The sequence below is a fragment of the Desmodus rotundus genome, chromosome 2, assembly GCF_022682495.2.
Source record: "Desmodus rotundus isolate HL8 chromosome 2, HLdesRot8A.1, whole genome shotgun sequence".
Classification (NCBI taxonomy): Eukaryota; Metazoa; Chordata; class Mammalia; order Chiroptera; family Phyllostomidae; genus Desmodus; species Desmodus rotundus.
The window spans coordinates 44056446-44082854 of NC_071388.1; the positions used below are offsets into that span (position 1 = coordinate 44056446).

The following is a 26409-nucleotide window of genomic DNA, read 5'->3' on the forward strand; positions in this document are numbered from 1 at the left end:
GATGAGGAAAGGCTGAAAACCAGTTTCAGTTCAAAGGAGACTAAAGATACCTGGCAACCAAATGCAACATGGGCTCCTGCACTGCATTCAGAATAGGGAAAATTGCGCGGTGGAGGATATTTTTAATGTCTTCAGGGAAATTTAAATATGTCCTACATGTCACATGTTGCATGATTGCTAACGTGCCTGGATTTGATGATTATATTGTGGTTATATAAAAGAAGTCCTTGTTTTGGGGAGATACATATTTAAATATTTGGAGGTGAACTTCTCTAAGCATTTAATGCGATAATTGTTTTCTATAAGCATTGCTTTAGCTGCATCCCACACAATTTGAAATAATTGGTTTTAATTTTTATGCAATTTAAAAATATTTTCTAATTTCTGTTTTACTACTTCTTTAAACAGTGATTCAGAAGTATAGAAGTCTGTTGTTTGATATCCAGATATTTGGGACTTTCCAGAGAGTTAAACTAATTAAACTAAATAATCTTTCTGTTATTTAATTCAATTCCATTATGGTCAGAGAGTATACTTGGTATGGTTTTGGTTCTTTTAAATTATAATATGTTTCATGGCTTAGAATATGGTCTATGTGGGTCATGCCCGGTGTGCACTTGAAAAGAATGTGTATTTTGCTTTTGCTGAGTGGAGTGTTATAAATGTCAGCTCAAGTTTTCGATATTTTACAGGTCCTACTGGTTTTCTGTCTACTTTTTTATTGATTAATGAACAAGGAGTATTGATGTTTCCTACTGTAATTGTGGACTTGTTTATTTTTTTGCCCAGTTGTATCAGGGTCTGCTTCATATATTTTGTCTTCACTTGACCCAGATTCACCAGTTGTTATTATCATTTTGCTGATTTCTTTATTATTTTCTGTCATACATACATAATATTTTTTCTGAACCATTTGAGAGTCTTAGATTTAAGACATTTTAATTATAAGTACTTGAGTGTGTTTGTGCTTATTTCTTAAGAATGAGGATATTTAACCTTGGGTGGTGTGGTTCGGTGGATTGGGTGCTGACTTGCGAACCAAGGGGTCACTAGTTCAATTCCCAGTTGGGGCACGTTCCTGGGTTGTGGGCTGGGTCCCCTGTTAGGGGCATGTGAGGGGCAACCACACATTGATGTTTTTCTCCTTCTCTTTCCCCTCTCTCTAAAAATAAATAAATGAAATTTTTAAAAAAGAAAGGATATTTGCTTACATAATCATAGATTACAAAATTCAGAAAATTTAATAATAATGCTATTTTATAATCTTATTCAAATTTATCCATAGTAGTAATTACTGTTTTTTGCTGGTCCACAATTCAGTGCAGGATCATGTATTACATTTAATTTTCATGTCTTGTTAATGTCCTTTAATCTGGAGCAACTCCTCAGACTTCCTTTATCTTTGATAGCATGGATATTTTTAAAGGGTACAGGATGGGGCAAAAGTAGGTGTACAGCTGTCCCTATGGAAAATAATACAGTAATTAAATTAATAAATAATTATACAAGAATAAACTCTGTTTCACATACTCAAACTATAAATCTACTTTTGCCCCCACCCTGCATAAAACATTTGTAGAATGTTCTTCAATTTTGTCTGATGTTTATTCATTATTTGTTTTAGATTATACAACTTTTTCTTTTTTTAAGATTTTTATTTATTTTTAGAGAGAGGGGGAGGGAGGGAGGAAGAGAGGGAGAGAAGCATCGATGTGTGAGAGAAACATCAATCAATTGGTTACCTCCACCTGCCTCCTACTGTGGACCTGGCTGGAAACCCAGGCATGTACCCTGAGTGGGAATCGAACCAGTAACCTTTCAATTCACAGGCTCTGCTCAGTCCACTGAGCCACACCAGCCAGGGCTAGATTATGCAACTCCTTTTGTAAAAATATTATATACATGGCATATCCTTTTTAAAACATCAATCCAGAAGATATGATGTCAATTTGTCCCATTATTGGTAATGGCAGGAGAGACAGGCTCTTTCACCAGTAATACTGACTAGGTTGGGGCTCAGCACTCATTAATTTACATTCATTAACTTGGCATTCAGCAGATATTGAGTGCTATTTCCTCTTAGGTCATGTTCTAGGATACAGTGATAAAAGGATATATACTTCCTGTCTTCATGGAATTTAAGGTTGGGTGTGGGATATAGACATTAATCACACCAATAATTCCTAGTGAATGAAGGATAAGTGGAGTACTAGAGGAGGGAATGTGTAGTAGGGGAGCTAATTCCAGAGCTGGGGGTAGAAAATGGAACCTGAGGAAGAAGGCAGAGACTTCTAAGTGGCAGCCCTGGTGCCCGGAAGTAGATGTTCCTCAGTGCAGCTCTGGGGGGCCCTCTACTCTAGAGAGGCATCTAACTTTGGTGAATGCCAGTTGTCTGATTTGCCAGGAGCAAGCTTAATCTGGGAAGCCTAATCACAGAATGGTCTGAAGCTTCGATTCCAGCAATTTAAGCAGTTTGGTGGTAAATAAAAAATTCTTTTCTGTCTCCCAGTTTTACTTTGAACTCAGAAGGCTATAATAGAAGACCAGGTGGCCGCCGCCATAGCAGAAGCAATCCAGAGAGTTCCTTAGCGTGGAAACCTCAGGAGCAGGTCACAACAGACATGATTACTGAAGAGGGTGGCAAGGGTCTGAGGCGTCCCCATTGTACTGTGGAGGAGGTAAGCCTTTCTGGCCCAGTTTCTTTTGAAAACTATTTTATGAATTTCTGGGGGGTAAGTAATGTATGTACCGTGGTACAAAATCTAAAAGGTATAAAAGGATGTACAGTGACCATAAATTTCACAATCTCCCTTCTGTACCTGGCCCCTCCACCCTGTTTGACTCTGAAACTTGTATGTATCCTTCTAGAGATATTCTATATATATGTGATTTAGTCGATTTCCAGAATATTTTCACTATAAGAAATAAAAAGGAGTCATGTTAGGAAGAGATAAGACTATAGATTCTATTTGGGTGCCTGAATTGTTCTAACTGGTTTCTTTTGTACGCTGTAATAACTGACTAAGAGAAGTCAAATGGTGTACGTGTCTGCTCTTTCCTTCCCTTTTCAGGGCACTTAGCATATCTTCATCAACGAGCTTCTCTTCACTTTCCTCTTGAAGTCTTCACTTAGTCCAGGAGCATTTAGAATTATTCCTGTATCTGGCATTCCCCGGGACCATCACCTGTGGTGTTCTTGGCCACTTGGTTTTGCTCATCTTAGAAACGCTTGTTTGGGTGCCCGTGGTCAGCAGTTTGAATTGAATAAAATATGGTTCTGTCCTCTAGGATATTACACGTAAACAGTTGTACTGAACAAGCAGAGGTAGGCAGAGAGGAATGGAAGGGGTTTAAGGAGAGGTATCATAAAGTAGGCTTCAGTGCCTCTTAGATGAGAAATAAGAGATGAGACCGAGACATAAAGGGTATATATACACAGGATATATTCTTGAAATATTAAAAGGTGACATTAGCAAGGACATACTCATTGTTTAAGCATAATATAAAGTTAGCAGGAAGAGCCCGAGGCCCAGATCTCAACCCTGTGTGCCACTGACCGAGAGAACCCTGGATGTCTAGGGGGAAGTTAGTGACTTCAGTTTGGGATATTGTTTAAAGTGCCTGTGGAACATGCACAGTGACCTGGCCCATGGAGTCTTGAGAGGAAGGCAGGGTTAGAGGAACATTCCTGAATCTTCTGCTTATTGGTATTATATAAATCAAGGGAGCTGAGATATTATTCAGGGAGAGTGTGTAGTGTAAGAAGAGATCATGGGCAGGACCATTGTCATTTTGGGCAGGCAGAAGAAGAAACAATCTGTAGTGGAGACTGAGAAGGTAAGAAGAAATCAGAAGAGTGTATTGTCCAGGAAGGCAAGGAGCAGTCACCAGGGCGAGATGCTGAAGAGAGAGGTCAAGTAATACAAAGGCTGAGAAAGTATCTGTTGCATCTGGCCATACAACATCATCAGTGACTTTGGTGAGACCAGTTACATTTTGGAAGCTGAATGAATGTTCTGGATATGCAAGTTGATCATTCCACTGAGTTGTTTTATGGTTAACCTAGTTCTGCTGTCAGAAACTCAGATACATTCAAGGTCTAGGAGATAATGTAAATGAGTGATGCCAGCTGGAGTGAGTGGCCCATCTGAAGGAATAGCCCTACCCAGCTCTAGACTGTTGATTTAGTTTTTCAAAAGAGGCCAGATTTTTGGAATTTTCTTTTCAATTTATAAAGTTAGTAATTAATTTAAAGAAATTTAAAAAGCACTGCTGAGAATTGAAACATACCTATGACCTATTAAGTCTTTGCTTATGATTTAATTATATGTTTAATGTGCTAGAAGTTATCCAACATGCTTTCTTTTACTTAGGGTGTTCTAAAAGAGGAAAGAGAGAAATACCGAAGGTTATTGGAACGACTTAAAGAAGGTGTTCATGGAAACCCTGTTCCTCCTGTAGCGTCACCTCATCACAGGTAAAGATGAGCTGACAAGAGCAGTGCTTTGCCAGACGTCTTTTCTCTTGTTTTTGGAGAAGAAATTGGTAGGAAGGGTTTGGGGGGGGAAAAATTAACATTGAGAGAACTAGCCCTGTAATTTGTCTGAACGAATTATATCTACTAATGGATCATATAGAATAGTGGTTATGCAAATACAATTTTCTGTTAGCTTTCGAATTCTTTATTCAAGTGTACTCTTACTTGAAACTCTGATATAGAAAAGTGAAATCACTAGTTGAAATCAGGAAGCAGAGTTTTTTCAACCTCCACAATATACATATTTCCCATAATCTCTGTCTCTCTGCCTCTTTCTCCCTTTTCTCCTTTCCTGCTTGCTCCTCCCTCCTTCCCTCCCCTTCTTCCCCCTTCTCCTATGTACACAAAGTTCCTGAGTCATCTTAGTGGATGCATCTTAAGCACAATTGGAAACCTTCCACTTTAGAGATAAGATTAAAGTCGTCCAGGTCATAAGAAGTTTTTCTTAAAAGACTCCTTGTTGGTGGAGAACCAAGATGGCGGCGTAGGTAGACACACTGCGCCTCCTCGCACAACCAGAACTGACAGAGAATCGAACAGCAAGGGGGACCAACACCAAGGAAACAAAAAATAATCATTCATCCAGACTGGTAGGAGGGGCGGAGACGGCACTGGGGTGGAGAGGACTCGCGTGGCTGTGGCGGGACTGAGACTGGCGGAGTGTGGGACAAATGGCGCAGGCAGTCTGAGCACTAGCAGACCCTGCGGCCCCACATTTGCACAGATAAACCCAGAGGGCCGGACTCAGAGTGGCGGAGAGTGGGGCAGGCAGAGTGGCGGATAGCACATTGCGGCACCACATTCGCCCACAGATAAACCGGACGAAGGGCGGGCAGAGAAGCAGACCGTGCAACCCAGGGCTCCAGCTCGGGGAAATAAAGCCTCAAACCTCTGATTGAAAGCGCCCCTGGGGGTTGGGGCGGCAGGAGAGACTCCCAGCCTCACAGGAGAGGTTGTTGGAGAGACCCACAGGGGCCTAGAGTGTGCACAGGCCCACTTACTCGGGAACCAGCACCAGAGGGGCCCAGTTTGATTGTGGGTAGCGGAGTGAAAGACTGAAATCCGGAGGAGAGTGAAGCGGGCGCCATTGCTCCCTCTCGGCCCCGCCCCCACGTACAGCGTCACAGCACAGAGACCAGCATTACCCCGCCCCGGTGAACACCTAAGGCTCCGCCCCTTAAAGTAACAGAGGCGCCAAGACAAACAAACAAAAAAAATGGCCCAAATGACAGAACACTTCAAAGCTCCAGAAAAAATACAACTAAGCGACGAAGAGATAGCCAACCTATCGGATGCACAGTTCAAAGCACTGGTTATCAATATGCTCACAGACTTGGTTGAATCTATTCGAAAAACAGATGAAAAAATGAAGCCTATGCTAAGAGAAACAAAGGAAAATGTACAGGGAACCAATAGTGATGAGAAGGAAACTGGGACTCAAATCAATGGTATGGACCAGAAGGAAGAAACAAACATTCAACCAGAAAAGAATGAAGAAACAAGAACTTGGAAAAATGAGGAGAGGCTTAGGAACCTCCAGGACACCTTGAAACGTTCCAACATCCGAATTATAGGGGTGCCAGAAGGAGAAGAGGAAGAACAAAAAATTGAAAACTTATTTGAACAAATAATGGAGAACTTCCCCGATCTGGCAAAGGAAATAGACTTCCGGGAAGTCCAGGAAGCTCAGAGAGTCCCAAAGAAGCTGGACCCAAGGAGGAACACAACAAGACACATCATAATTACATTACCCAAGATTAAACGCAAGGACCTACGTCCAAGATTACTGTATCCAGCAAAGCTATCATTTAGAATGGAAGGGAGGATAAAGTGCTTCTCAGATAAGGTCAAGTTGAAGAGGCTCATCATCACCAAGCCCTTATTATATGAAATGTTAAAGGGAGTTACCTAAGAAAAAGATCAAAAATAGGAACAGTAAAAATGACAGCAAACTCACAGTTATTAACGACCACACATAAAACAAAAACGAGAGCAAACTAGGCAAACAACTAGAACATGAGGGTTGTCAATAAGGGAGTGGGAGGGGGAGAGGGGGGTAAAGGTACAGAGAATAAGTAGCATAGATGATAGGTGGAAAATAGACAGGGGAGGGTAAAAATAGTGTAGGAAATGTAGAAGCCAAAGAACTTATAAGTATGACCCATGGACATGAACTATGGGGGGGGGAATGTGGGAGGGAGGGGGTTGGGCAGGATGGAGTGGAGTGGGGGGGGAATGGGACAACTGTAATAGCATAATCAATAAATATATTTAAAAAAAAAAAAAGACTCCTTGTTAATTAAATACTCTAATGATTTGAGCAAATGATGAGAATGACAGAGGAGTTGATGTTTGGCCTTATATTCACTTGTAAAAAGGGGACAAAGAATATGCGAGGTCAGGATTGCGGTACACTTGATTATTTTAACACATAAGAATACACAGAGTGGTGTCCCAGAAATTATGTAACAGCAAGTTGAAGGTGAAAAATTCACAAGACTGTCTAGCTTGTTGACTGCAGAAATAACAAAGGAATATTTATCTGGGAATTTTAATTTTGGTTGTGAACTTCTGTCAGTCAGAATGCTAATATTTTTTCCATTTTGAATAGCCACTATTGAAAGCAGCGGAGTACTTCATGAACTATTGGTTTTGTCGTGTCAGCCTATTTTGTTTCTAACATTCCTGCTTCTAATGTGTTGTTTAAGGATCCATTTCAGTGTATTATGTAAAATTTTCCATCTTTCAACCTGAGTTTTATCTCAAAAGATTTTTCAGTCAAGGTGTTGCTGGGGATTGAGAACATGTAGTTTTACAGATAGAACTGGAGGTTGGTAACTTGGCTGAAATATTAGAATCAGTACTAGAGTCCTTTTACCCTAGTCTCAGTTGGTGCAGTGTTGCATCCTCTCATAATTTTGTTTAAAGGTTTTATTTATTTTTATTTTAGAGAGAGGGGAAGGGAGGGAGAAAGAGAGGGCAAGAAACATCAATGTGTGAGAAACATCGGCGCCCAATCCACGGTCAGGGGCATCCTCTTGTAATTTGATGATTCAGGATAATCAGTAACTCCTGTTTGGAGAAACTTGTCAGAGCTAATGAGTATTCATGGTAGGTTTTTCTTTTGTATCTGACTGTCTTCACTTTTGTGTTTCCAAGTTCTCAACGATGTCACATGGATACATTAAAGACCAAAGGCTGGGGGGAAGATCAGAGTCATGGAGTCAGGACGACTCAGTTTGTTCCAAAACAATGTGAGTTTCCCGATTTAGCCCTATCTTAATATACTGGACTTGGTTCATGTGCATATGAAATTGAAAAGCGACATGCTTGTGAAAGATGGTATACCAGACCTTAACTTTATCAGACCCCGGGCGCTAATTTCCCCAGTACCAGTAGGTTAGTAAAAAAGCTACTTTAAGATGAAGCAGATTTATAGAATACCTCTTGGTTATTATTCCTAGCTTCTATATATAGTAGTAGTACATATTTTATATGCCTAAAATTAATTTCTTTATATTCCTTATATTAATTTCCTTGTATTTATCCACTTGCTGTCCACTAAATGGTAGTTTACCTAATGAGCAGATATCAGTCAGTTTACCCTAAAGATTATATTTAAAGAAGAAAGCAATTTATGCATTTTTAAGCAACTTGATTTGTAAGGAGGCTACTGTTTGGAAATTATTCTAACATTTCAATGTAAGTCAATGTCTTGATACTTTAGAAACTAAGTTGAAATTCTAGCTATAAATTGATTAATAAAGAAGAGACTTTATTTTTTCTTTACTGTCCTCACAGATAGAGTTGTTGAAACAAGGGGGCCTCTATGTCCAATAAGGAGTGAAAAGAGGTACTTGGTTCAGTTTATTCTAAGTTTTCTTTTGACGTTATTTTCTTACTTTATACGCTGTTTATGAGTAACCATGTCTAAGGAATTGTGAACTGTCCTCACCTCTGGAGCTGGTCAGCATATATGGGTACATAGGTAGCTTTTGTGTCAGATGCCCACTGTAACTTGGGAAACGCCTTTGTCTCCTAGGCATTGGGGTTGGGAGATGCAGGTGCCATTTAGACAAGTGTGGGTGTGGTGGACATCTCTAGTATGTGAACAGTGAAGGCAGTTCTACGTGCTTTAGGATCATAGTTCATTTATAGCATAGGTTGGTTGGTAAAGTATGTATGGCCCATGGGCCAAATCTGGTCCACCTGTCTGTTTTTTTTTAACTAAGGTTTTATCACAACACAGTTGTGCCCATTCATTTGCTTATTGTTCATGGCTGCTTTTAAACTCTTAACGGAAGTTGAAAATATTTAACAAACTACAGGACATGCATACTAGCTAATCCTTTTTGGAAAATTTTTGCTGACCCTTGGTTTAGAGGACTATATTAAACTTAAGACAATTTTTGTTTGCAAATTATTATACGTTATTTCTACAACTAGTCTGACACATACCAGGTTAAAATCATCCAGTCTGTAATCTCTATATTTTTTTCCCTTAGGTATTCAAAGGGGAAAATTTTGGATACAGAGAAGACAGTTGGAATCAGACTTGAAAATGAAGGTGTAAGTAGAAACCCTAGCTAAATTTTATATCTTTTTACTCTTTCACCTGACTTACTAATAATATTTTGGTGCCCAGGAAAAATAAGAAAGATGATATGTTAATTTGATTCCTAATTCTGTTTTCTTTGAAAAAGCAGGCATTGAAGAGAAACAACTTTAGCTTCCTTCTGAGTTGCTAGATTTTTATCTCTGCATCACCTTAGTTTGTAGGAGAGATCAGTTTGCCTCCATCTCTGCCCTTACATGTGCTGCCTGGCTTCTTGTAGAGAACACTTTAAGACCATACATCTCTAAGAGAGAGAGATGCTCAAGACTTTATTTTTCAGAGTCAGGATTTTAGATTTACTTGAAAATAGTATCAATCTTATGCTTAATTAGGTTTTTTTCTATTAAGTATTAGAATAATAAGTGTCCCAGCTGTGACTGGTGTAGCTTAGTGGTTTGGGCTTTGTCCTGCATACTGAAAGGTCACGTGCCTGGGTTTTGGGTCAGGTCCTCGATTGGTGGCAAGTGAGGAGCAACTGATCAATGTTTCTCTCCCTCTCTTTCTCCCTCTCTTCCCCTCTTTCTAAAATAATAAATAAATAAAATCTTTTAAAAGAAGTGTTCCAAAGATTTCCATAGCAATACCAACATCTTTAACAATAATGGCATATCCGAAAGAAATACATTGCTAAATTAAATGTAAACTTGAAGTTTTAGATTATTTCATATCTTAGCTACATACAAATACCGAAGTGTAGGGGACTTTGTGTTAAGTGTACTATACCAGTTTGATCAAATTTCTCTTCTCCCATTAGATTTCTTCATAACAATTAGTCTTAAGGGTAAGTCATAGTCTTAAGCCATGGTCTTAAGTCATACGTCTTAGAACACTACCTTCTGTAATTTCCCCATTTCCAGTGACTCAGAGTGAAGCCTTTTGTGTTTAATTATCATTTTATTGGCTGTGGAACAGAAACTGAAAGAAGCGGGGGTGACTAAGTCTTGAGAGAGGATTGATGGGGGGGTGGTGGTGGTGGTGGTGGCTGTACTAATGTGCTACCTGGCTGAAGACTGCGTCCTGCTTCTAGCTCTGCTAAGCCTGAAGGCTTTACTGTCTGTGACCGGGGGAAGGGCCAGCAGCTACTGGTTTCCTAGGACTGGTGTATTTGGCAGTTAGCTAGAGGGAAAAGTATTGGCTAAGTGTGTGGAGAGTGTGGTACTAGTCCAAAGCTTTATTTCTAAATAAATTTCCTAATTTTAAAATAGTTTGCCTACCAGATTCATTCAGTATTATGGGTTACATAGGGTCATGAAAAGGAAGAATCTTATCAAAGTTTCTGGGATGCTGGCACAATTCTACTTGTTGACCTGAATGGTGATTACATTGGTGTTAATTTTGTAATTTATATTTTGTGCATTTTTCTATAGTTTATAATTACATTTTTTTTAAAAAAGATGAAATAGAAAAGTTTACATAGTATAAGGATAGCAGTGGTTTATTCTGAGTGATGGGATTTGGGTTACATTTTTTGCTATTTTAAAACTTTAATAACTTTTTTTTTAACCAAAGCTTTAAAAATTTAGCCAAGAGAACTGAAAATACTTTGCTTGTTTTACCTTCAGGGAAAATGATGTGTGTTGTTTTCGTGGCTTTGTAACCGAGGTGTTCTGTGAGTCTTAATTTCTTGAACACTTTTTGGTCCCTCTTGTAGGAACAAATATGCTAAATCTACTCATTTGAGGATTTGCTAATTCTCTATTCTTTCAAGATAATGTCACTGTTTTATATTTCATGTATTATATATGTTTACATGTACAGTCATTGAACAAGCCAATAGAATGTGGAAACTTTTTTGATCAGAGGAGGGGACACCAGCTGGAACCTGACCTGTCCGAAGAAGTGTCAGCCCGACTCCGCCTGGGCAGTGGAAGTAATGGCTTATTCAGGAGGAAAATGTCAATACTTGAGACAAAAGAAAAAAATTACTCAAGCAAAGAGAGGGATAAAAAAATGGATGACCTTCTTGAACTTACAGAGGTATTATTTCTTCTGTTGATCAGAATAAGAGATACGTTTTTAAATAACCTCAGTTATTCAAGACTTGAGCGGCAGTTTTGAAGAGTTTCTCCAGGCTAAGGATACGTGTAGGAAGGAAATCAGGCCTCCGGGCTGTTCAATCCCTGGCTACATTGATCACTGTGGTCTGTGAAGGTGGCCTGAGGGGTCAGGTTACTGCTGTTTGACAGATGTGGCTAGACGACTTGTCATGTATCTCGGAATATAATGAATTCTTCTTAGAAATCATAGTCTTTTTCTAACCTTAAAATGTTTTGTATACATAGGATGGGTTTGGCATGAGGAATGAATTCATTGCAGTTCTGAGTGATTATGGTTTACTAAAATTCCCCTTCTGTTGATTATTGCATTTGAAAATAGTAAAAACTTATAGAAAACAAGAAAATGAAGTAGTTGAAAACTCATTTTAAAGGTGAGCCCACATCTTGGCTCCTTTTTCATTGTTGTCTTAGTAGGTGGTAGTCAGTCCTGTTTAGTGAATCTCTCTTTTTTAAAAAAGTTTTTATTTATTTATTTTTAGAGAGAGGGGAAGGGAAGGAGAAAAGGCGGTGGCCTCTTGCATGTGCTCCATCCAGGGACCTGGCTGCAACCCAGGCATGTGCCCTGACCAGAAAGAAATCAAACCTTACACTTTATGGGATGATGCTCAGTCAACTGAGTCAGACCAGTCAGGGCTGTCTTTTTGTTTTGTTTTGTTTGTTTATTGATTTGCGAGAGAGGGAGAGGAACATCAGTTTGTTGTTCCATTTATTTATGCATTCGTTGGTTGATTCTTATAGATGCCCTGACTGGAGATCAAACCCACAACCCTGGCATATTGGAAGGATGCTCTAACCAACTGAGCTACCTGGCCAGCACCAGGGAATATCTCTTGAGCACTTGTTCTACATTGGGCATGCAGTTGGAGAGAGAAAGCCATAAAATTACAAAATTGTGTGCAGTTGGGAGGAAGCAATATTAAAATTTGGCTGAAATAATTTCTTTTGGGTTTATAGATTCAGTCTGCTGGCTTAAAAATGCATTTATCTGCATAATTCTTTAGATGAAGCTGTCTATTCAGTAAGGACTCAGGTGTTAGACTGCTTGCTGCCTAGTTTACCAGTTAACTGCCTGTTTACTGACTCACTTCATGTTCAAAATGGACAGTATGATCTCTTCAGTGTCATTTATTACTTTGATGTGTTTAATGAAAAGTGTGGGAGGAAAATAAGGAAAGTATGAAGATACTTTTGATAAAGTATTTTGAAAGGAGCAAAGGCTAATAAGTTAGCCACTCCTAGGTTCAAGTCTTAGCTCTGTCTTGTAGCAACTTATGACTTTGAGCATGTAACCTAAATTCTCTGTTACCTCTTCTGTAAAATCGTGATATTTTCCCCACAAGCAGGGATCAGTGATGTGCTTCAGGCATCTGGCACCATGTTTGGCTCATAGTGGTCAGTAAATGCTAGCGGGATAATTGAGACTATACCTTAAATATAAATATTATTACCAAATTATTTTCAGAAACTAATAATTTAGCATTTTTAATAACCCTTAGTAAGACTGCTTTGTAGTCTAAGTTTAAATCTTTTCATACTTTAATCCAGTAGATCTTTGATAATGTATTTTTCTCAAGGGGTCAGGTGTTACAGAGGTGAAATTGGCTTTTTACAGTCTCAGACTTTTAGTGTCTGATAGTGGTTTTATATTAAAGTAGCAACCTCTGGATTTTCTAATTCAGGACATGGAAAAGGAAATCAGTAATGCGTTAGGTCATGGCCCACAGGATGAGATCCTAAGTAGTGCTTTCAAATTGCGAATCACTCGAGGAGACATCCAGACCTTGAGGAACTATCACTGGCTGAATGATGAAGTAAGTTGTCTCTCCCCGCCTTTAATGTCATTGTGCTACCATTTACTGTCCATAACCAAAGTGATATTTAACCATAAGGGTTAGTAAAGCAGCTTTTGTTACATCTAAAAACAAAGCATCTGAACCTTAGAAAGGCTGTCTGATTATTTGCTGCCTTTACTTAGCATTGTTTCCCTCCTTTGCATCTTTGCTTCATTTCATCCACCACTTCATTTACTAATCTTCGATGACATTTTTGTAAACCCTGGATGCAGGTGATGAATGGAAGAAAGCAGCAATTTGTTTTAGATGAATTCTTGTAGAAGCCATTTTATTATTTACAATAAAGGGATATATTAATCACTATATACATATATTTACTATATATCTTTTTGTTTATTTCATTTGAGTGATAATTGCAAAAATTTGCCCGTCATCTTATATCCTTACATATTTAGCTAAAGCTAGCTTTTAGTTCTTGCCAGTTTTCCAGTTGGTCCTTTAGCCACCTGCTCAGTTGCTGCATTTTCTTTCTTTGCCTTCCTTCCTGCTCCCCGCCCCCATGACTAGCGGCATATAAACACGTTCTTATAAAACTAGTATGGAAGTGTAATATATCTATTACATAAAACTTAGAGAGTACAGGAAAAGGTAAAGAATGGTTCAAAAGTGCTACCATTGAATTAATAAAATATTAATGTTTTGGTATAGTCCTTCCAGTTAATATTTTTTAATTGAGGTATAGTTCATATATAGTAAAATTTACTTCCAGTTACTATTTCTGCATTTTTTGTGTCTGGAGGGTTACATCCACCTTTTCATTATTGCAGACTTCCTCCTTCAGTTCCTTTGCTTGACTCTTACTCATAAGCTTCAAAAGGACAATTTCATTCCTTCTTAATCCCTCCTATTTTGTACTGGTCATTTTTATTTTCCATCTTCCACCATAGCGTCCTCTTATCCCCTTCTTCAGTACCTTCCCTTCTTTAGGCTTCTTATCATCTAATGAATCCTAAATCATTCAGGTTAAAAATTCAGTTTTGGTAATGTACTCACCATGTTCCAATGTTTACTCTCTTGGTATTACAGGTCATTAATTTTTACATGAATCTTCTGGTAGAAAGAAATAAAAAACAAGGCTATCCAGTACTTCATGCATTCAGTACTTTCTTCTATCCCAAATTAAAGTCTGGAGGTTACCAAGCAGTGAAAAGATGGACCAAAGGGGTCAATCTCTTTGAACAGGAACTAATTCTGGTGCCTATTCATCGGAAGGTACACTGGAGCCTGGTGGTGAGTTGAGAGGGTTAATTTTTGGAGTTTGGATAATGACCATTTTCTTTCTTTCTTTTTTTAAAGATTTTATTTATTTATTTTTAAAGAGAGGGGAAGGGTGAGAGAGAGGGGGAGAAACATCAGTGTGTGGTTGCCTCTCAAATGCTCCCTACTGGAAACCTGGCCTGCAACCCAAGCATGTGCCCTGACTTGGGAATTGAACCAGTGACCCTTTGGTTTGCAGGCTGGTGCTCAGTGCACTGAGCCACACCAGCCAGGGCCTGGATAATGACCATTTTCTTAAACAAAGGCTACCCTATTCTGTCCATTGAAAGTCCATACTAAATGTTAAAGGCATACTTACTCCACAGAGTCCCTTAGTTCTCGAGTCAAACAACTTAGATAGAGAGTTGCTAGTGTTGAGGACTTTTCATTTTTAACAGGAAAGAGTTTTAGTACACATGGGTTATTTATAAGTTTTGTTTATAAGATAGTACAGGTTACTTGTAGAGAAGTAAAAGTAAAAAGAAAAAAGAAAAAAGAAATCTCATTACTCTGAGAGGACCCCTGATGATTTGGGGATTGAGTTTCTAAACCTTTCTGAAGGAATGAGAGTATACAGGTATACATTTTATAGAAATAAAGGTCATATCATTTGTGATACTTTATGAAAACTGTGTCTTTGAAATCCATTCATGTTGATACATGTATTGATTTTTTTTCAAAGATGGTTTTCCTTTTTAGATATAAAATCTCACTCCTGTTGTGATTGTTTCTAGATGTTGTATTTTTCCATTATAGGTGATAGACCTAAGAAAAAAGTGTCTTAAATATCTGGATTCTATGGGACAAAAGGGCAGCAGGATCTGTGAGATTCTCCTGTAAGTAAAGGTTAAAAAACTTCACTGTTACCTCATTAAACCCTTGTTAGGTGACTGGCCTTCTGTCTAGTCGTGGTGGTCTACTATGTGGTGAAGACTGTCTTTCCAGTTGTTCAGGACTTGACTTGAATCCATCTTTTTGTTTAAAAATAACCTAGTAACTCATCTTAACTGAGAAGTCTTGTCTAGTAGCATCATTGAAAGCAAGTTTGTCATATGTTATAAGGTAAAATACGTCTTATTAGAATCCTGTAAAATATGTCTTATTTAGGTTTCTTAGGGATTGACACATTATTCTGAATGTTCTAGAACTCTTAGCTGGGGAGTATTATTTCTCTGAATTCTTTTTAAGATTTTATTTATTTTCAGAGAGAGGGGAAGGGAGTGAGAAACAGAGGGAGAGAAATAGCAATGTGTGGTTGCCTCTCAGGTGGCCCCCACTGGGGACCTGACCTGCAACCCAAGCATGTGCCCTGACTGGGAATCAAACCGATGACCCTTTGGCTTGCAGCCTGTGCTCAATCCACTGAGCTGCACCAGCCAGGGCAGTTTCTCTGAATTCTTAAACCCACTCCTGTCTGTCTGCTTTCTATGATGGTTGAGTTTATCTCTTAGAACCCAGAGATAATTTTTAAGTTAGAGTATATCGTTTGTAGGCAACTATTTCAAATAGTAATTGCTAGAAACCTGGCTTCAAAGCATAGCTGTGTAAAGTGGTGACATGAATTTCACAGTGAGGCAGCAAATCCATAAGACAAGTCTGTTTTGAACCTCTGCTGTTCACTGGAAGCCAATGCAGGTTACTCTTTTTAATTTTAGTAAGGATACTAAGATAATTTTAATAAGGATACTTTGGTAAGGAACTTGTTAAATGAATGATAAGAAGAAAAGTTACTAATTAGTTCAATTCTTTCTTTTTCAATAATGTTTTAATTACTGTTTTCATTTATAGGTGTTTATCTTGAATGAAAATTAGAGAAAATTTTTTAAATCCTAAAATACACCAAGTTGTTTATAAAGCAGTGATGTACATACCTATGTGTGCACATATACATATATTACATGCACAGAAATGTTCTCATGGGGATAATACAGCAAGTTTGGTATAGTGCTTATCACAGGGTATTTAAAAACCCATACTTCTATGACATTTATACTTCTGAAATTTTTAAAAAGTTTTATTTATTTATTTTTAGAGAGGGGGGAAAGGAGGGAGAAAGAGAAGGAGAGAAACATCCATGTGCAAGACAAACATCTACCTATTGCTTCTTGCACACCCCCAACCAGGGACCTGGCCTGCAACCCAGATATGTGCCCTGACTGGGAATCGAACTGGTGACCTTTCGGTCTGCTGGACGATGCCCAGCACACTGAGGCACACCAGGCAGGGCTTGAATATTTTTCAGAGTATGAAGAGTTTGACTCCTATAGATATATCTGAAACCCACTTCCTTTTCTGATAACCCCATTCCAGCTTTTCTCAACTTTGTACTTGATTATTATCTCCCTACCCCATCCTGTTCCCACCCCAAGAAAAATTTAGTTTCTCCATTACAGGAGAAAATAATATTAAGGAATGAGAACTTTTGTTTGTTGACTTGAGCTTAGAAACCTACAAGCCATGGAAATACCTGATTTTTCCCTTCCGAGATCCCGTTTTCACCCCTGGGGGTGATGTTGCTGCTCCCATTGAAAGTGCATGCCCACCTATAAAGCAGGTTTACCTTCTGTGCAGGTTAGGGTATGCACTGAGATGTCAGGGTTAAATCTGAAACCCCCCTGGAGATTTGATAAAATTAATCACCCGATACCTAAGTATGAGAATGAGGAAATTAAGTAACCACGACGTCACTATCACACTTAAGAAAATTAGTAATCAGCGATACGTAATGTGTGGCTCTTATGGTTCATGTTCTGATTTATTTTCTTACCTAGGAAGCCAGTCAGGGTTCGTGCATGTATTTTATGTCTTCAGTCTCCTTTCATTTAGAATAGTCTTCCTGCTTTTCTGTGTTTTTCATGGTAACAGCTTTTTTCTTTTTTTAAGAGTCTAAGCCACTTGTCTTGTTTTATATGTTTTTAAGTGAGAAAAAAGTTGTAAATGAAGTCCTTTTTTTATAGAACAAAATATGTTTTTAAATTGTATATACAGGAGTGGAGTAGAGAAATAGAGGAATATACAGCAAAATATTACTGTTAATTAATTCTAGGGTGATTGTTATGAGGTCTTTTGCATTTTATATTTATATGTTTTAATTTTTAAAAAATCGTGTGTAATTTCTATAAGCAAAAAAAAAAACACTGAAAATTAAAATTTAAAACCAAAACTTATGGAGATGAATTTAAGAATGGCATATGTTAAACATCACAAAGTTCTGTTTAATTTTAATGTCTTCACAGGGGTTCATCACTATATTCTTTGTTGTTTTTTTCAGTCAGTATTTACAGGATGAAAGTAAGACCAAAAGAAATATTGATCTGAATCTCTCAGAGTGGACGGACTACAGCATGAAGCCACATGTAAGTGGCGATCATCTATGTTTCAGACACTTTGTTGCATTCATTGTCGGAGGGATACTACTTAGACTCGCCTTCCTTCCTCCCTCCCTCACACATTCACCCTTAGGCATACGTTCTCCTGAAGTGCATTGTATGTACATCTTAAGAATGATCCACTTCTCACTCTTTTAACCAAGATGTTTGTTTCTTAGCTTTTATCTTATTCATTAAATTGTAAATGTTAAAAAACTCAGTAGGTTCATGTCAGCTACTTTTCTTGGTTGGCCGTAATGAAAATTTGAAATTCTTGTTCAATATTTATCTAGGGAGGACAGAGGGTAGGAGAAAAAAAAAACTTACCTGGAAATTTTGTATATTTAGCTCTTTTTTATAAAGTATAATTTATTGATTATGCTATTACAGTTGTCCCATTTTTTCCCCCTTTGCCACCCTCTTCCTGGTACCCCCCTTCCTCCAACAATCCCCTGCCTTAGTCCACATCCATGGGTCACAGATAAGAGTTCTTTGGCTCTTCCATTTCCTATACTATTCTTAACATGCCCCTGTCTGTTTTGTGCCTACTAGTGTGTACTTAATCCCTGCACCTTTCCCCCATTCTTCCCCTTCCCCCTCCCAGCTGATACTACTCCAGATAATCTCTATATCTATGATTCTGTTCCTGTTCTAGTTGGTTGTTTAGTTTGCTTAGTTTGTTTTTGTTTTTTAGGTTCAGTTGTTGCTGGTTGAGAGTTCGTTGTCATTTTAATGTTCATACTTTTGATCTTCTTTTTCTTAAGTCCCTTTAACATTTCATGTAATAATGGCTTTGTGATGATGAACTCCTTTAGCTTTACCTTATCTGAGAAGCACTTTATCTGCCCTCCCATTCTAAATGATAACTTTGCTAGATAGAGTAATCTTGGTTATAGGACCTTGCTTTTCATCATTTTGAGTACTTCTTGCTAGCCCCTTATTGCCTGCAAAGTTTCTCTTGAGAAATCAGCTGCTAGTCTTATGGGAACTCCTTTGTAGGTAACTATCTTCTTTTTTCTTGCTGCTTTTAAGATTCTCTCCTTATCTTTAATCTTGAGTAATGTAATTATGGTGTGCCTTGGTATGTGCTTCCTTAGGTCCAACCTCTTTGGGACTCTGAGCTTCCTGGACTTCCTGGAAGTCTATTTCCTTCAGCAGATTGGGGAAGTTCTCCTTCATTATTTGTTCAAGTCAGTTTTCAATTTCTTGCTCTTCCTCTTCTCCTTCTGTCAACCCTATGATTCAGATGTTAGAACGTTTAAAGTTGTCCCGGAGGTTCCTAAGCCTCTCATTTTTTTGAATTCTTGTTTCTTCATTCTGTTCTGGTTGAATGTTTATTTCTTCCTTTTGTTCCAAATCCTTGATTTTAATCCTGGCTTTCTCCCCTTCACTGTTGGTTCCCTGTATATTTTCCTTTATTTCACTTATTGTAACCTTCATTTCTTCCTTTATTTTGTTGCCTTCATTCTTATCACCAATGTTTTGAACTCTGATAGATTGCTTATCTCCATTTCATTTATTTCTTTTTCTGGGGTTTTGTTCTGTTCTTATAACCATATTTCTTAGCCTCCTCAATTTGGCAGCCTCCCTGTGTTTGTTTCAGTGTATTAGGTAGAAATGCTTTTACTCCTTGTGTTAGTAGTGTGGCCTATGTAGAAAAGGCACCTGTAAATTGTGTGGGGTGGAGCCTTAGGTATTTGCCAAGGTGGGGCAACCCACTTCACTGCTTAGTGGCTCTGTGTAGGGGAGGGATGGCCCAGAGAGGGGACATTGCTGCTGCCTGGCTTCTGGAAGCCTGTGTAGCACTCACCTGGCTTCTAGTCACCTCACCCACCTCCCGTATGCAACTGGCGCCTTTCCAGCTGCTCCTGTGTTGTTTGAGTAAGGTACATTCTAAGTCCATGTGGGCCCTTTAAATGGCGAAAATCATCAGTTTCTTTTGCCTCCCCAAGCCCCACTGGTTTTTACAGCCAGAGGTAATGGGGGTTTATCTACCCAGAGCTGGAACCCTGGGCTGTGTAGTCTGGCCTGGGGTGGGGATTGTGCACTCCCAAAGGTACCCCTCCTGACTTTCATCCACCATGTGTGAATGTGAGACCATCCATGCTGCGTGTTGCCTTTGCCACCGCCTCTCCATGCCACACCACCTTTTTGCCCCTCCTACCCATCCGGATGAATGTGGCTTCTTTAAATCCTTTTTTTGTCAGACTTCCATACAGTTTGATTTTCTGATGGTTCTGGGTGTTACTTGATTTTGAGATCTGGTTGTAATTCTGTCTACTGTTGTGCAAGGAGGCAAAGCATGTCTATGCCTCCATCTCGACCAGAAGTCCGTATTTATCTCTTAAGGGTCCCATGCCATGCATCCTCAAGGGTCAAGCATGCTGTTTGTGACTGCTTTGGATCTGGCCAGGTCTGAATCTCATTCAGGGTTGAAAAATGCATGCATCTTTGAGTCCTAATGGCTTCTTTTTACAGTAACTACATGAATCAGTTTTAGCCCTAACCTGTGTCCATCTAGCCAAAAGCATTTTTGTTTCTAAGTGGAATAATTAGACATGTAAACTTTGGAATTTTCTGAGGAGAGCACAGACACAGGAAGAGTGTGCTAGGCCCTGGCTGGTGTGGCTCAGTTGGTTTAGCATCATCCCGCAACGCAAAGGGTTTCTGGTTTGATTCCCAGCCAGGGCACGTACGTGGATTGTGGAGTGCAAGAGGCAGTCCATCGGTGTTTGTCTCCCCCTCACTCCCACTCTCTTCTCTTCTCTCTAAATATAAATACGTAAAAATATTTAAAAAAACAAAAAAAGGAGAGTCTGCTAGGATGAATACTGTGTTCTAGGAAATGTAACAAAGAAAATAGCCCTGGCTGGTGTGGCTCAGTGGATTGAGCACCAGTCTATGGACCAGAAGGTCACCCGTCCCATTCCTGGTCAGGGCCCAGGCTGGGTTGTATTTTTTTAAAAAGAAAAAAACGAAATTCTTTTTATATTTCTATTGGTGTCTGTACTTCTCTCCCACATGTAAGAGATGCTGGGCTTGGACAAAGTAAGAAGTACCTACCATATGTATGGGTAGTGTGCATGTTTAAACAATCTTTTTTCATAAAAATCATCAGTAATTTTTTTTTTTAATAAAAATTGAGTATGTTTCCAGCCATGGAATCAAACTACCTTATACTCTCAGTACCTTGTGCTCATGGGAACTGAGAGCCAAAGTGTGTGAGGGGCTGGCACAGATTAGTGCCTTGGGCCTGGGGAATGTGTGCATTTGCAATCCACTGGCTTTGGCTCTTGGTGCACTTTTGCCTCAGGACAGAACTGAGCAATCAAGGCAAGATATCCTAAAAAGGTTAAAGCCTATCGAGAAGCTTTTCAGTCTTTCTCCTGCTTGTGCTCTGGGTGTGTCCAAAGCGGTGGTCTTGTTCTGGCTAGGGAGGAGGGGTTAAACTCTCGTCTCTCCTTCTGAAAAACATTTTCTGTGGGGTCACACACTCTGTGTCATAGTTAGGATTTTTAATGCCACATAAAGACTAATTGTGTACTGCCACATTAACATTTACCTTATAATATTGTTGATCCACAGTAATATTTAGAAAAAGTCAAAGTAGTTTGTTTGCATTTGTTGAAATTTTACCTCTTCTTCTCATCTTTTTTTGTAATTTCAGGAGATTCCTCAACAGTTGAATGGGAGTGATTGTGGAATGTTTACTTGTAAATATGCAGATTATATGTCTAGGGACAAACCTATCACATTTACTCAGGTGAGTGGAGACCCTTCCTCATCCACTTGTTACTAAACAAGATAAACTCAGAGCATGTTACAGGGCCTGGCACATGTGAAGACCCTAATAATGGTAGCTTATGGCAGTAGCCGCTGCCATAAACCTTGGCCGTCGCCCCACTCCCACCGGTGTGAGGGTTTGTCACTGCACCTGCTCTCAGGTTTATCCTCCCTAATCGTTCGTGCTATTGGGACAATTTGCTGTCTTTCAGCTCCAGTGTGCATTGGTTTGTCCGAGTGTTACTGATGTTTTTTCTGAAGGAGGCATGTCAGAATATGTAACAGCAAGGGGAAATTAGGCTTTGTGAGAACTTAAGCCACAAGTGTAAGATGTAACTATGAATACTGCTTTTCCCTTCTGTTCTAGTTATTATTGGTTTTCCATTGCTCTGTATTTGAGTGAACATTGAAATATGTTGGGAACTCTTGAGAATTTATGTTTGTAATAGTGGATTCTCAACAGTTTTACAACTGAGGACAATCCCCTTTAAAAATATGTTTCTTAAAAAGACCTCATTTTATAGATGTCTACCAAATTCTACTTACTGAATAAAGGGACTGGTAACCCCCTTCTGAGCTTCAGGGCAACATGAAATACCTAGGGCTCCCTCGCTGCATGAATACAATACCAGTCTAAAAAAGGGCACTTCCTATTGGTTAGTTTCAGAATGAGTACAGTTTTTTACTTCATGTTTTGAGCTATTTAAAATGCACAAATCCACATATGAAGACTTTCTGGTCCCTTCAGGTAGGAAATCACTTTGTAGGAAGGTGTGTCCAGCTGTTTATAATGAGACACCAGGACAACCTCAAAGGTGCAAACTTCTGGTTTCATCAAAAAGAGGACTAGTTGAACTACAGGTGAATTTGGAGTTATCATGTATGTTTGCTGCTTTGAAATTGCCCCTATAGTGATTATCAGTTAAAGCAGAAAAACATTAAGCAAAGCATCTCATTAACAGTCAGTTATTTTTTCTGAACCTAATGACTTGATATGTGAAGGGGAGAAGTTGCTGCTCCAACAGTGCTGGCAGTGTGCCACATTTCGTAGGGCGGAAAGAAATCTGTGGATTTGTGTTCTTTTCTTTACTCAAATAGAATTCATGATTTAAGTAGAAAAGATATCTATTGTGCTACCACTTGGATATTCCCATTTTCAGTATATGTTTTTGTTATCAGGTTGTTGGACTCTATTATATAATTCTGTACCCTGCTTTTAGTTTCCTTAACATATAAAAATACTAATGTACACACTAAGAAACACTATAACCCTTTTTTATGGCTTCACAAGTCTGTACCAGGATGTAAAAAGTCAAGGCTTACCTAAAGGATATGAGCGCCCTGCTGTATTTACATGACTGCACCTAGAGGTTGCTGAGGCTGTGCAAGGAAATGTAACGTCTATGTTGTTGGTGGATTCTTTGCAGCACCAGATGCCTCTCTTCCGGAAGAAGATGGTGTGGGAAATCCTTCATCAGCAGTTGCTGTGAGAACACCCGACCCAGTCCCTTAGCTGCTGGTGGTTCTTTCTCGGAGGGACATTTTCATATACCTCATGCATTGTGGGTTAAAAAGTCCCTGCATCGCCTGGTCTGTCACAGGTACTGACAAGCATGAAGGCCCTGCACCCTAGTGCCCTGACTTGGTATGCAGAGGGCTGCTTGCAACCGTGTTTGAAAGGATATGCTTGCTCAGAGCCCTGGACTCTTCAACCCACATAGGAACAAACACTAATTAATACTTTATTTTAAAGAATTTTTCCCCCTGTGAATGTGTAAAATGCAGGATTTATTCTATGAGTTGTTTTTTTTCTGTGTTTGTTCACGTGTATTCATTCTCTGACTCATTTGCAAACATAATGGGCAGTGACTGTTCTGCTGCTCTTTTACAGTTAACTTGGAATTACTTGTTTGAACTATTTATTTCTGAAAAGAATGTTAATCAAGCTTCCACTCCCTGATTGAAGATGGGGCGGGAACTCAGTGGGGGGAGGAAGGGAGGAAGGAAGTGTTAATTAACTTCTCTATTGCTGGAGCAGTAACTGCCAACTTGAAGCTCGAGGTCTTTTTTTGAGGCTTGAAAATGTGGGGAGAAACGCCGTGGTGTAGGGCTCTGACTGCTTTTCAGAGGAAGCCTGAGACGCGGCATTGGCACTGTGTCATGGAAAAGTGGAACTGGCCAAGGAACTCTGGCTATCCAGGCATCTTCAGAAGAGTGTCGTGGTCATCCTTCAGAGACTTTCCTTTCTGGAAATGAGATGACTACTCTCGAAACTGGATTTGAAATAACCGTAAACCCTAAATTTTCATTTTCATCCCAGATCTGGTAGAGTACCAACCTCAGAATTGTAAGGGCTGGCCTGAGCTGTTTTATTTCAAAAGATGCTATTCAATTTAAAGCTATTTTTCCTCAAAGTTTTTTTTTTTTTCTATATAGAAAGCTAAAATTAAGTTTTGTACTCATTAGGATTTACCGCACCCCCCCCACTCCACCCCTACTGAAATTTGTGGAAGAAAATTTAGTACTTGGCTCTGAGGTTACCAGTTATACGATAATCTATTTTGCATATGAAAGTTTGTATTTAACATTTTTGTTCATTAAAAACTTTACAGTGGTTATGCATTTTTAATTTCAGAAAGTTTAGAGTTCGTCAGAACATATTTTGCAAGATCTAGTGCCTAGTGTTGCTTTTCCAACGTAATAAAAGGTTGCCTGGCAGAACCTGAAAACTATATGCTGAAATGATTTCTAACCCTTTCCCGAAATAAACTCCTGAACCTGTCCTGCCTGGTACACAAAAGCAAGAGGTAGGACCGGAGAAACTGGGCATGTGTTCGCTATGAATCAACATGTCTGCCATCTGGAGGGCCCAGGCTGCTGGCCACAGAGGCGTGCCTTGCGGCCAGTTTTCCCTGAGACATGGTGTGGGCCCTGGGGCCTGTGATGCAGATTGAAACTGCTGTCCCTATTCGATGGCCAAACCAGAGGACATGTGCCTGGGTGATGATTGAAGAATGAGCCAGTGGTAGTACATCTCCCTCAGGGTTAGGCTGCACAGAGAACCCTTCCTGCAGCTTCTGTTCCTTTTCTGGGGCTGCTGGGGTGGGGCCAGAGAATGCTGGGACCAGGCAGCCAAAAGAGGCTTACTGGGCCAGCAGTCATACTAAAAACCTGGTTCCCACCGGGCAGTAGTAGGTTTCACCTGAGAATGTTAGCGCCTTGGCTAACGTTTGTTCCACGTGGGGGGAATCCTGTCAGGAATGGCCGTTTGTGTTCTGCCGTGTGGGTGAGGCGGGGGGTTAAGGTATTTGTACTGCATTTGAGGGGCTTCGTAGAGCAGCTCTCACCGAGCGTTCCCCTAATGCGTACTCTTCAGCGTAGCTCTTCACCATCTCCCGGGACATGATGGCATTGATGAGAACAGGGAGTTGAGTTAGAAATGGCACTCTACTTAACCCTGAGTTTGTTTAGGCTGTGCTGCTTCTCTAGGCGTGTGTCTCCTGGTGCAGAGAAACTTGTTACTAATAGAATTTTTATATCTAAACAGTTTATGAGAAAAGTAGTCACATAATTTAAAACAGGTATTGACTATCAACATTATGTATCAGTATATAGCAATATTGAAATCATCAACATTAAAGCCGGTGAGACATAATACAGGGTCTGGCACAAATAACGCCCTTTTTAAATGACAAAATCCTAAGCATGTAATTGTTTAAACAATATCACGCTCAAACATACCATATGACATTTTAGGCGAAATGTTCAAATTAAAACTAAATTATCACACCCATATTATTACCCTACCGACCACTCAAGCAGGCCTTGCTTCTGCCATAACCCTGTATTTTATAGTAGTTTGGAGGTTCTGAAAAAAGGTGGAGTGAACCATTGATCTTCTTTAGTAGGCAATCTCTCCTAAAGATGGACTAAAGTGGAAAAAAGAGACCACTGGTGAGCAAATGTCTTTGTCATGTTTGACCTTGTGCCGGAGTCGGGATGCGGATGGCGGGGAAACAGACTCAGGCTTTGCGAAGATGCTCTGGAGAGCCCTGTATTCTACCTCAGCTACCTACGGCCGGTAGAGCCTCTGGCCTTTCCTCCTCCGAAACCCGAAGCACAGCGTGGGGCGGCCCTGTCCAGTGGTGGGTGGCTGCCAGCACTGCGAGGGGTTGCTTGGTGCTGGGACCAAGGTTGTGGGTGTGGGGGGAGTGTGTGCTTGAGACACACTGAAGCTGTGATATGAATGAAGAAGTAGAGATTTAGTAACTCAGTACTGTAGTTCATCCACATCGTTTAAATTGGCTTCTGTGAACTAATTGGCAGCCTAATTTCTTTATGATAGTGTCTTTGAGAAAACCTCTAAGGACCCATTAAACAAACGTTTGGTACTTGTTTGTACGTTGGGGATCTAGTTGGCTGTATTGCTTTGATATTTTTTCTTTAAATTTTCTTAATATATACAAGGAAAGGGTTTGGGTGTTGGAAATAGGTGTCAATTTTATCTATCAATAAATCCATCTCTTTAATTAAGTGGCTTTCAATTTTTTTTTGATTGTGACTCAGTAATAAATGCATTTTGTACTGTGACCAATGCAGGCATACAAATAATGTGCACAAAAGCATTACTTCTTCCCCTCTGAATTTTATTTTGGTATTTAAAATAAAGTACATTGTGACCACATTGATTTCTAACCACTAGAGGGTAGAAATCTAGTTTGAAAAACACTGCTCTAAGTGAACTGACAGCAAGGTGCAAATTATGTTCAAAACTAAAGCTCGAGACTACAAAGATATGATAAATGAGGGGCTGTTTTGAGATGATCAATCCAGGAAAATAAGCCCAAAGCTCGGTGGAAATATGTGGTATAAAATCCTTATCTTTCAGGGTTTTACACTGGCATTTCCTAAAGTACATTAAGTAAAAGTCCCATTATAT

At 39.4% G+C, this 26409-nt stretch overlaps 1 protein-coding gene across 3 annotated transcripts in view; it reads left to right on the forward strand.

The window, feature by feature from the left end:
* Window positions 1-24086, forward strand: part of SENP2 (SUMO specific peptidase 2) — a 35788-nt gene extending 11702 nt beyond the window's left edge. For 2 of the 3 annotated variants that reach the window (XM_024564393.3, XM_024564405.4), the window contains 12 exons: window positions 2510-2678; window positions 4374-4477; window positions 7697-7791; window positions 8339-8390; window positions 9043-9106; window positions 10911-11129; window positions 12889-13020; window positions 14089-14292; window positions 15076-15155; window positions 17591-17675; window positions 21355-21450; window positions 22898-24086. In XM_024564393.3, coding sequence (XP_024420161.1) covers window positions 2510-2678; window positions 4374-4477; window positions 7697-7791; window positions 8339-8390; window positions 9043-9106; window positions 10911-11129; window positions 12889-13020; window positions 14089-14292; window positions 15076-15155; window positions 17591-17675; window positions 21355-21450; window positions 22898-22960 — 1363 coding nt within the window. In that variant the 3' untranslated portion in view covers window positions 22961-24086. The remainder of the gene's footprint in view (window positions 1-2509; window positions 2679-4373; window positions 4478-7696; window positions 7792-8338; window positions 8391-9042; window positions 9107-10910; window positions 11130-12888; window positions 13021-14088; window positions 14293-15075; window positions 15156-17590; window positions 17676-21354; window positions 21451-22897) is intronic. The other variant, XM_024564399.3, reaches the window with a different exon arrangement.
* The last annotated feature ends 2323 nt before the right edge of the window (window positions 24087-26409 follow it).